This window comes from Otolemur garnettii, unplaced genomic scaffold (genome assembly GCF_000181295.1).
Source record: "Otolemur garnettii isolate 467f Iridium unplaced genomic scaffold, OtoGar3 scaffold00148, whole genome shotgun sequence".
Lineage (NCBI taxonomy): Eukaryota > Metazoa > Chordata > Mammalia > Primates > Galagidae > Otolemur > Otolemur garnettii.
The window spans coordinates 3013646-3024816 of NW_003852543.1; the positions used below are offsets into that span (position 1 = coordinate 3013646).

Consider the following 11171-nt stretch of genomic DNA (forward strand, 5'->3'; position numbering starts at 1 on the left):
TTGAATGGCATATATCCTCTACCTGAAACTTCCCCACAGTCATTACATTCACATGGTTTCTCACTAGTATGTACTGTCAGTGCTTGGTGAGAGAGGGGTGTGTGGCTCACTCACAAAGCCCACTTCTCTCTTGCAATCTGTAGGGATACTCTTTAGTATGTACCGTCTGATATTGAACAAGATGTGCCCTCTAACCAAAGGTCTTCCCACATACATTACACTTTTAGGTTCTCTCTCCAACATGAATTCTCTGAGAGGTGGTGATGTGTGTGCATTCCAGCTGAAATATAGCTCTTTGACCTTTGCTGAATTCATATGGCTTTTTTTCCAGCATGACTTTTCTGATGCTTAATAAGGGATGCAGTGTGAGCAAAGGCCCTTCCACATTCATTACACTTGTAAGGTTTCTCTCCAGTATGAAATCTATAATGTTGCATGAGAGATGAACTCTGGCTGAAGGCTCTCCCACATTTATTACATTTGTAAGGTTTCTCTCCAGTATGAAATCTATAATGCACTATGAGAGAAGAACTCTGGCTAAAGGTTCTCCCACATTCTCTACATTCATAGGGCTTTTCTCCAGTATGAGTTCTCTGATGTTTAATAAGGGATGAAGTATGACCAAAGGCTCGTCCACATTCATTACATCTGTAGGGTTTTTCTCCAGTGTGAAATCTATAATGTAAAACAAGAGATGAATTCTGGCTGAAGGCTCTCCCACATTCACTGCACTCATAGGGCTTTTCTCCAGTATGAGTTCTCTGATGTTTAATAAGGGATGAAATGTGACCAAAAGCTCTTCCACATTCATTGCATTCATAGGGCTTTTCTCCAGTGTGACATCGCTGATGGCGCCTAAGTTCTGATTGGAAATGGAAGGACTTCCCACATTCATTACATTTACAAGATTTTTTCTCTGGATGGGTTCTCTGAGCGTTATTACTCTCTGAAGTCTGCATACATTCTTCATCACATTTATAGGATCCTTCTCCCATGGAAACACTGTGTTGGTTAGCAAGGACTGATCTTAAACCTAAACATCTCCCAAATTCACTCCATTCATCTCTCCCAAGAATGGTAGATCTGTGAGTGGCTGACATTTTTTTCAGGTATCTGTCCTGTTTTATCTGCGGCATCTCTAACTGGTCATCACAATCACGTGTTGTTTTCAGTTTGGAGGACCAGAATTCATTTTGAATGTGGTTCTCCACTGATACTACCTGGAGTAATTCGTCTTTGGAAATTCCCCGACTTGGCATTGATCCCTTGACTTTAGGCCTCCTCTCTGAGTCTGTTTAAAAAAAAAAAAAAAAGATATTCTAGTATGACCTGTTCTATGTGCCAAGAGGAAGTTAAACGCCTATAATGAATGTAAAATAATTAAGCTTTAAAATAATATCTGAAATGGGTGTACAGATTCTTCCAAGAATGGTTTGTGACTGAAGAAGATTTTTGAAGTGTCAAGAACAAGAGATGAACAGGTGACCGAAGATTAGGAAAATCTCAGAGAAATGTTTTCAGACTCCACTACACAAGGTAAGTCAGACTGTAAAGATGAGAGGAGGGTAGGAGGGGTGACAAGGAAAAGACTAAATTAAAGGAATAGGGATAAAAATAAGCAGAGAAAGTATGGGGCTGTAAGTCACCTGGGTATAGATTCTACATCCTCATGATCTCTTCAGGCCTAGATAATAGTGAAAGATTTCCTGTCTTCCTACCCCTAGTATTTCCTAAAACCTCTCATCATGTTCTTCTTCCCCAAATTCTCTTTTCCTTGTGTTTTTTCTAAGTCTTAAGTCTTCAAAGGCTCTCCAGTCCCTACAAAATAAATCCTGTATTTCTCACTCCAACTCTACAATACTTACCCAGGATCCTGCCCTTTTCTTCAGCAGCTCAGCACAGAAGCTGGCTGCCTCTCTGTGTCCCATATATCCACATCTACTCTCATTGACCTTTCTCTAAGGCTTTGCACATCTTTCAGGGACAAGCTCAAGTATTCTCTCAACATTTCTGTCTATATACCACATGTTATTATGCATTATGAAATACGTATGTGTCATATTACTGTATAATTTTGAGAGACAAAGATGCCCATGCCCTAAATTCCAAGAACCTGTGACTATTTTACCTTACATGGCAAAAGGGACTTTTCAGATGTGATTAAAGGCACAGACCTTGTGATGGGGAGATTATCTGGGATTGTTTAATTAGGCCCAATTTAATAACATGAGTCCTTAAAATTGGAGAACATTTCCTAGAAAGGCATAGAGATATAGTGCAAGGACTCCACCCAACAATGCTGGCTTTGAAGGTGGAGGAAGAACATCAGAGCCAAAGAGTGTGGGAATCTCTAGAAACTGAGAACAACCCTTGTTGTATAGCTGGCAAGAAAATGAGAACCTCAGTTTTACAAATGCAAGGAATTTATTCTACCAGTGATTTAGATGAATGGAAAACAGGTTCTCCCCTAGACAGCCAGAAGGAAATGCAGCCCTGTGGTGGACATCTTGGCATCTCACCATGTGAGACTCATGTCAGACTTCTACCTATGACCTGTGAGATAAGAGTTTGTGTTTCCTAAAACTACTAAGCTTATGGTAATATGTTTCAGCAACAATATAATACTAATACTAGAATAATAAAGATACTTCTGAGGAGGTAAATGGCTGGCCATACCTAACCAGGGGTCTCAGTGGCCACCCAGTCCTGAGAGAGATACTGAATCAGTAGATTTTAGGTGCCTCCAGGGAACTTGAATGTTTAATTAGTTCCCTGGATGTTCTGAAACACAGCCATACTATGGTCCACTGTAAATAAACAGACATTGATCATGAGACTACATCCAGAAGTCAGAGCCTTGATCTCATTCTGAAAGAAAAAAAGAGCAAGTACCAATACAGAGTTCTGCATCTTCTGTCTTTCTTTTTTTTTTTTTTTTTTGAGATGGAGCCTCAAGCTATCCCCCCTGGGTAGAGTGCCATGGCATCACACTCACAGCAACCTCCAACTCCTGGGCTCAAACGAGTCTCCTGCCTCCGCCTCCCAAGTAGCTGGGACTACAGGCGCCCGCCACAACGCCTGGCCATTTTTTTTTTTTTGGTTGCAGCCATCATTGTTGTTTGGCGGGCCCGGGCTGGGGATTCGAACCCGCCACCTTAGGTGTATGTGGCTGTCGCCTTAGCCGCTTGAGCCACAGGCGCCGAGCCATCTTCTGTCTTTCTTATACTCTAGTCTTCTATGATGGAGCCCAGCCTACCCTCTCAGGATTTAAGCACCACTTTACTAAGCTTCAGCTCTCTGGCCTCAGGCTATGATTTTGCCTAAGACACTAACTGGCAGATTGTCACCTGCTTCTAGTGTTCTTGGGCTACACATAGTACTCAGGAGAAATGGAACCTACCAGGTGCTGTCAAGTCACCTTTAGATGACTCAAGATTCCATCAAGGGCTGGAAAGGAGTAGTCTTTTTTCCTGGAACCACTTCTGTTGAGGTTTAGCCTAATCAAGTTTGTACTTTCCTTACCTTGATCTTCCTGACATCCTCTGTCCTTGCCCATAACCCTTTCATTCCTGGGCTCCTCAACTGTTCTGCTTGATTCCTTATTAACTCCCTTAACCCTACTGAGATGGTGCTTACCTGGCCATATATGACTGTTGATCCATCTAACATTGACTGTGAGACATATAGTGATGCTGCATGGCACCAATAACCCAGAAGACATAGGCAGAAAAGAGTACAAACAGTAAACAGTAGAAAATGAATGACCCCTCTTCTGACATGAGAAATAATTACAAAATTTAAAATACTGGAGTTGAATAATCATCCCAAGTGGCCTCACCTACTGAAAGGACAGCTTCCTGACCACGGGTTCAGAGAAACTTCCCACCCCCAGGAGGGCCTTATAATGTGCAGTGCTTTTTAGCTCTCATGCACTCACCTGACTGGGTACCTACTGAGATTTCTTTCTCCAACATGCAGGGTTCTTGCCCTTCCTCCAACTGGCAGATCACATATGGTTTGGATAATGGAAGCCCTGATGGTAAAGAAAGAAAAGGATCATGGTTGTGTGTGCTGTTGGCCACAAGTCTTTGGACCTTGATCTTCAAGGGGAAAAAACACTCTATGTATTGAAAACCTCCAGAGAATTGTGAAACATGAGGAGGAGAGTCAGTAAACTTCCTGTTTCAACTCTGCAAGAAACAGGACTTTTCCTAGAACTAGGAGCAGAAATACTGTAGCTCCAGGCCCCATAGAGAATGCAAATGTCTGATTCTAGAACCCCAGGGCAAAATTCAGCCAGCAGGCCTAGACACCCCTGGCATTTAAACATGGAGGAAATCAAGATGGCCTGCTGGGAAGGCTTTGGAGGCACAGCACTCACCCAGGGAGGCCAGGTTCCTGAAGTTCTCCAGCATCACCTCCCTATACAGGTCCTTTTGAGCAGGGTCCAGCTGCCCCCACTCCCACTGGGTAAATTCCACAGTCACATCTTCAAATGTCATCAGGCCCTGAAACACAGAAGACACTCCTATACCATTGAGGAGTGCACTCATGGCTCTGGTGGTGAAGAGTGGATAGGCATTTGAGGACAACCTCAGGATCTATAAGAAGGATTTCTGAGAGTTTCCAGCTACTCCAGTGCTCCAGAGTTGTGGGTTTTATCATAACAAAAATACTCTAAACTGTTCTAGGGATTGTATGATCCATACTACTTGGTATCTCACCCAGTGCCCCATTACATGCCTATCAACACCAAGCCAGCAGGAAATATAATCAGGGATTGAGGAGATTTAGCAGAGATGTTTCTGCTTAGGTAGAGGACGTGAATGTAATGTTTCCTCATTTGTCAAAAGATTTTTATTCTCAATTTAGTTGCATTTAATTAGAATTGATTAGAATTAACAGATTAACATTCTTTGCATTCTCAAATGCATAAGTATCAATAGTCTTCTAATAAAGTAATTTTGAAATTTGTGACCTACAATTTTATGGACATTTTTTGCTAAGGCTAAATCAAATAATTTGGAGCTTATGATATTTATCCCCTACCTGCCTGTCAGCACACAATTCAGTAAAAGTAAATCAAGTGTATTTATATTGAATCAATAAGTTTTGTAGGAACCTTTTAAGGTGGTTTATACCTGTAATCCTGTCAATTTGGGAGACTAAAGTGGGAGGACTACTTGAAGCCAAGAATTCAATACCAGCCTGGGAAATATCAAGACCCTGTTTACACAAAAATGTTTTTTATAATTAGCTGGGTTTGATGGCATACCTATATTCCCAGCTACTAGGAAAACTGAGGCAGGAAGGATCACTTGAACCTAAAAGTTTGAAGGTTGTAATGAGTTATGGTGGCACCACTGCCCTTATACCCATGTAACAGAGACCCTGTCTCAGAAAAAAAAAAGTTTTATAAGTATGATTAGCATGAATTCTTTCCCCCGAAACCTAATCATTATTCAGTTTCTGAGTCTACAAAGCTGAGCATGAGACTCAGGATCCCAGATCATCACTACAAGTTCTAACCATTCTATAGGTTATTAATTATAATACCTCCCATTTGTCTTATATTATATGATAATCCATATATGAACTAAAAAGCAAAACAGATGACAGTACTATAGTATAGTATAACAGTACTATAAATTCCTGTTTTTACCCCAAAGTATTAAAAAATCAAATCTCTCAAGAAGTGATATTAACATAAGAAAATCAAATCTCGGCTCAGCACCCATATAGCTCAGTGAGTAGGGCACCAGCTACATACACCAAAGCTGGTGGGTTTGAGCCTGGCCCAGGCCTGCTAAACAACAATGACAAGTACAACCAAAAAATAGCCGGGCATTGTGGCAGGTGCCTGTAGTACCCGCTACTCAGGAGGCTGAGGCAAGAGAATTGCTTAAGCCCAAGAGTTTGAGGTTGCTGTGAACTGTGATGCCACAGCACTCTACCAAGAGCGACATAGTAAGACTCTGTCCCAAAAAAAAAAAAAATCAAATCTCACTCAGATACTGATTCCATAGAATAATAAGTTGAAATAATTTTATATTAGCATAGAAGTCAGCCAAAATAGCCAAACCTGGAAAACTCACTGCTATAGTAACCTCTTGGGACAGATCAGATTATATCCAAAATATCTACTGGCCTCCCTGACATGATTGAACTGCCTTCCCCCAACCCAGATATAGTTATGTAATCTGCTTTCTCAAGTGACATGTGAAGTAAAAGACCTGAGTTACTGGTAAGACCTGAGCTACTGGTGAGCAAAAGATTTCAGAACCCACTGGGGGATCTGCAGTTGCTCTTCTCCCTCCACTTTGAGAATGGTGAATGATCCAAGTGAAGATGCAGGCAAAGCCATAGCTGGAGTATAACATGGGCAAGAGATGAGCCTCTTTTGGTGTAAGTCTCTGAGGGTTTGCTTTTATAATGGCATAACTAGTCTAAACTGACACATTAAAAAACATGGTACTCAAAGTGGGGTTTTACTGTAACAAAAAAAAAAAAAAACTTTCATTTTTGAAATCACATCAGCTCCAAGGCTGGAAAGTGAGAAAAATTATTGGCAAGATGGCAACCCCTAAAATATAGTGGTGAACTGTTTGGTAAAACTATAGCCTTCAATGACTTGAAATATGAACAACATAAGCATAAACTTGTGATGGAGGCTAGAAATATAACATTAACATGAGCTGGTTGTTACTGGCTACATTTGACAAAGTATTATAAGAAGAAAATTAGGCTCATGAGTTTATTGGTTTGAAAAACAAAAGGTAAGACAATAAGAAGCATATAGAGGCTCGGCGCCTGTGGCTCAAGCAGCTAAGGCGCCAGCCACATACACCTAAGGTGGCGGGTTTGAATCCCCAGCCCCGGCACACCAAACAACAATGATGGCTGCAACCAAAAAATAGCCAGGCGTTGTGGCGGGCGCCTGTAGTCCCAGCTACTTGGGAGGCTGAGGCGGGAGACTCGCTTGAGTCCAGGAGTTGGAGATTGCTGTAAGCGTGATGCCATGGCACTCTACCCAGGGGGATAGCTTGAGGCTCCGTCTCAAAAAAAAAAAAAAGAAGCATACAGAAATGCCAGAACTTCCAGTGTTGGAAGACAACCAATGTTTATTTTCAAATGGAAAAAAAACAATAAACATAAGGTTTTTATATGACAAAAGATGATTAAAACTTAGCCTATTATCAAGGACTAAATCATGGGTCAGCTCAGTTGTCAAATGACTCCCAGTAAATCCTTTCAGTGAGACCAAACTGCTCAGAGTGGAAAAAATAAGTACTGGCTATCCCAAAGAAATCCAAAAAGTTCTACAATTAAGTCTAAATAAAGAGGTATTTTTCAAAAAGAACTGTGGGGAGGAGCCAAGTGGGACCAAATACTTAGAAAAATATTTGATAACTGTTATGGATCTGGAATTGCTGGGCTCCTCCATGCTTCCCCTTTTTGAATAGGAGTGTTTACTATGGTCATCCTGTCCCCACTGTTTATTGTATGTTGGATATATGGATTCAGACAACTGTCCTTTTAGTTCATAGTCCTCCAGATCCAGAGGATGTACATCCAGGTCCAACATAGATATTGTTAGGTCATCCCAGAGTTTGATCATGATGCTCTGACTGCATGCAGATATGGGGGTTATCACCACTGGGAAGGCATTTTGTGTACAGAAGAGAGGGACATGAACATCTAAGAGTAAGAAAACACACAGTGCTAACCTATTTGTTTAAAATAATCACTGCTCTTCCCTTTGGGCCCCTCACTCTAGCAGGCTTTCTACTTATTGAGATTAAGCTTGGCCACATGACCTGCCTTAGCTAGTGGATTTTCAACAGAAGCAACACACACCACTTCTGAGCAGGAGCTTGATGAGCCAAAGTGCTGATGTTGCTCTTTCCCTCTGCCACGAGAATAGTATATCCAAGAGTGAGGTTGGTCCTTCAGCCTGAATCCCAGAGTGAAGAGGGTATACAGCAGAGTCAGTCAGCCCACTACTGATAAATGCAGCAGAAAGAAGTCACACACCTTTGTGACTGGGAGCCATTGAGATCTGGGGGCTGTACCACACATAACTAGCCTAAGCACTCAGCAATACCGCTGAATGATGTACATCAAGGCCAAAGAGGTTTGAACTCTATTTATGACTCTACTAATTACTTAGAAGAACTCATAATTGGTGAGAGTTTCCCCCTTTGGCTTGAAAATAAAATGTTAATGTTTATCATCAAGCCAGGATCCCACTAAATTGTCACTTTAAATGCTAGGAAACCCACGGGCTGGCATTCACAGCCTTCTACCTGGTTCTTCCTCCACATTGACCTCTGAAATCAGTGATCCCTGCAACCAATAAGGACTAAGCAATTACCTTTTGCCAGAAGACTCCAACAATTTCATGAGGTTGAGATTACTTACTGATTAAGATCTTGGACCCAAACAGCCTAGATCTGAACTGAGTTAACTTCCTTACTACCTAGATAGCCATGATGAATGAGTCAATTTAGTTCTCTGTTCTTTGATTTCCTCATTTACCTCTCTGTACTTTGGTTGCTATTCTTCAAAATGGTAACCATTTTATAGGAATGTTTTAAAGATGAAATGATTAAGTATATATAAATTGTGCAGAATATTTCCTGATACGCACTTTTTTTATAGTAAATGAGGAACATTATTATTTTCATCACAATTAATATTATCATCATCCTCATTTTATAGGTGGAAAACCAATGCATAGCAAGGTTAGACATTCATCCAAGGTCACATAGCCTATAAATAGTGAAATTAAGTCTGTCTCCTCATGAATGCAGGAAGATAACATCTGAACAGGACTCAGTCACAAATGGCCTCCCTGCCTGTCCATATCCTCAGAACCCCTGTGTTTCCCCTTCTCCGTGATTGTTTCCAGTCTCTCCCGCACAGGCCGATTTTCCTGTTCCTGAACCTTAATGGAAAGGCTTGCCTATGTCCCTGTTTGCCGTGTACATCCTAACCAGCTGCATCCTGGATGTCAGAGTCCTCTCCCCACTGTGGCTGTGACACTCTCGTCAAGGCCAGGGCTCTGTCACATTGCCTCATAATCACTGCAGTGCTCATTGCAGAAATAAGCCAGAGTGAGCCCAAGGAATCCCAGTGAGTACATATCAAGAAGCTAAGAGAGGGCCCTATGCAAGGGCAGATTGGCCATAATCCACCTTGACAGGCACAGCTCTTACTCAGCAGGAACAGGGGTCAGTTCCTTTTGGTGACTAAAGATCTAGAGAAAACGAGGCAAAGGTATTCATAGTTCAGGCACTTTGAGAAAAAATTAAGAAAACTCCAACTCACCTGGGGCCTGGCTCTCAGGAATAAACTGGTTCTTCTCTTTTCTCCTGGGTATCTCTCTGGAGGAAAAGCAAGGTCTTTAAAAGGGATATCTGGGAAGGCAAAAGGAGCCATAAGGGAAGCAACCCTTATGGCATGTGCAGCTCCCTAACTCCCTAAGCTAGAGACCCCTACACAGCTCTGTATGTCACCTACATAGTTCTGGGGACACAGGTGCATCAAAGGGAGCTGGGAGGCAGCTTCTTGCCTGCCCACATCAGAGAAAAGTGCACCTTCACACAGTAGTGTGAGGCTCCCACTTGTCCACAGGCCCTCAGCAGACTACAGGTATGTGAACTGTGACCACAGTTTGGCCACACCAGTGGAGAGTAACTTACTGGCCCTACTAAATACAAGTTCTCTCTTAGGCATTTTGGAAATATAAGCACTGAGATCTTCAAGGAATTTTAAATCTAGCCTGAAGGTTAACAACCACACAAGAAGGCCCAAGACAAGGCCATGGAGGGATACACGTATGAGGCTTCAAGAAGAAGTTAGACCTCCCCCTCATTCTTGGGAATCCAGCTCAGAGGCCAATTCTTTCTGAGAAGCTGCCCTCAATGTTCCCAAGCACTGTTAGGTTTTTGAAAGCCCCTCCATTAAAGAGCTTTGTATCACACTATTTGTAAAGCCAAACAGGCCAGTGAGGGAGTTAAGGCTAATAATAGAAACATGGAAGTAGGCAAGCAGCATAGCAAAGTAAGTGTCAGCACTTCTCAAAGTTCACATGCCCATGGATCCCTGAAGATCTTATTAAATTCTGGTTCAAGACTTGTTGAAACATTGGTTCAGTGAGTGCGGGCTAGTAGTGCCCAAGAGTCTGCTTTTCTAGAGAGCTTCCAGGTGATGCCTCTGTTGGTCTATGGATCATACTGAGTAGTAAGAGCACAAAGAAAAAAGGGGTGGGGGATGAAAAGCCTAGGGATTTGGCCCATTTCTTCCACTGGCCAGTTTTGTGTCCTTGAGCATGTGTGCTGAAGAATGCACAAGTCCAAATGCTCACCCGGTGAAGGCCAGGGCATTCTCAACTTAGAAAGAAATGGTTTAAAACCTCCAGAGTCTCCTGGATTTTTGTACCCCAAACACTATATTGAGGGAGGGGGCTCATAGGAGGCACCCACCATGTACCCTGCTGACCTTATGCACAGCTGGACTAGAAGAGCTGGAAGAACTCTTTAAGTGTAGTGATTAAGGAGATGGGAGATAAAGCTCCAAATGGCCCTTCTGTCCTCTCATCTTTAGCCAAGGGCCACTCTTTCTCCGGTTTGTTTGCCCTCTCCCTGCCATGGCAGGAAAAGAGCAAATCCTCTCCTGCTTTCCTTCTTCTCCTGTGCAGTTTAGCTCTGCCCTTTCCTCTGGCCATTGGGACAAGTCATCTGTGGCCATCCCCTCACCCTGCCAGTCATTCCAGTCCCAGGAAGCTGGAAAGTCAGTGGAATTAAGGCTGTGCTCCTTCAGTGGGCACCAGCCTCCTTCTACAGTCCTCCTCCTACTTGGCCCGGTCCTAACTCCCCAGGAGGGTTTCTGGCCCTCTGCCCGCTCAGGAGCCAAACCTGATGCTGCGGAGTCCATAGCTGGGGCTAAAAGGTGCCCCTGCGGAGTCCTTTCACTAGGTCCAAGTCATCGTCCTTCAGCCACAGACCTGCGGTCCTCACGAGGATTCGGGGAGCAGGGAGCAGGCCAGGGCCGCCTGTAGGACGCGGACATTCCCACTCCGCACAGCGAGGCCCAGCAGACTTGCAGGGCCCGAGCAGGGCTGTCAAATCTGAAAAGGCGCCCGTGCGCGTGGCATTGCTGCCTAGGAC

At 43.0% G+C, this 11171-nt stretch overlaps 1 protein-coding gene across 1 annotated transcript; it reads right to left on the bottom strand.

The window, feature by feature from the left end:
- Positions 1-275: 275 nt before the first annotated feature.
- Positions 276-10938, bottom strand: ZNF514 (zinc finger protein 514). Its single transcript, XM_003799262.3, has 5 exons — positions 10920-10938; positions 9331-9419; positions 4382-4508; positions 3938-4033; positions 276-1291 (listed from the first exon to the last, which is right to left on the bottom strand). Exons 1-5 carry the CDS (start codon positions 10936-10938, stop codon positions 312-314), a joined length of 1311 nt encoding a protein of 436 aa, XP_003799310.2. The 3' UTR covers positions 276-311.
- Between the last annotated feature and the right edge of the window lie 233 nt (positions 10939-11171).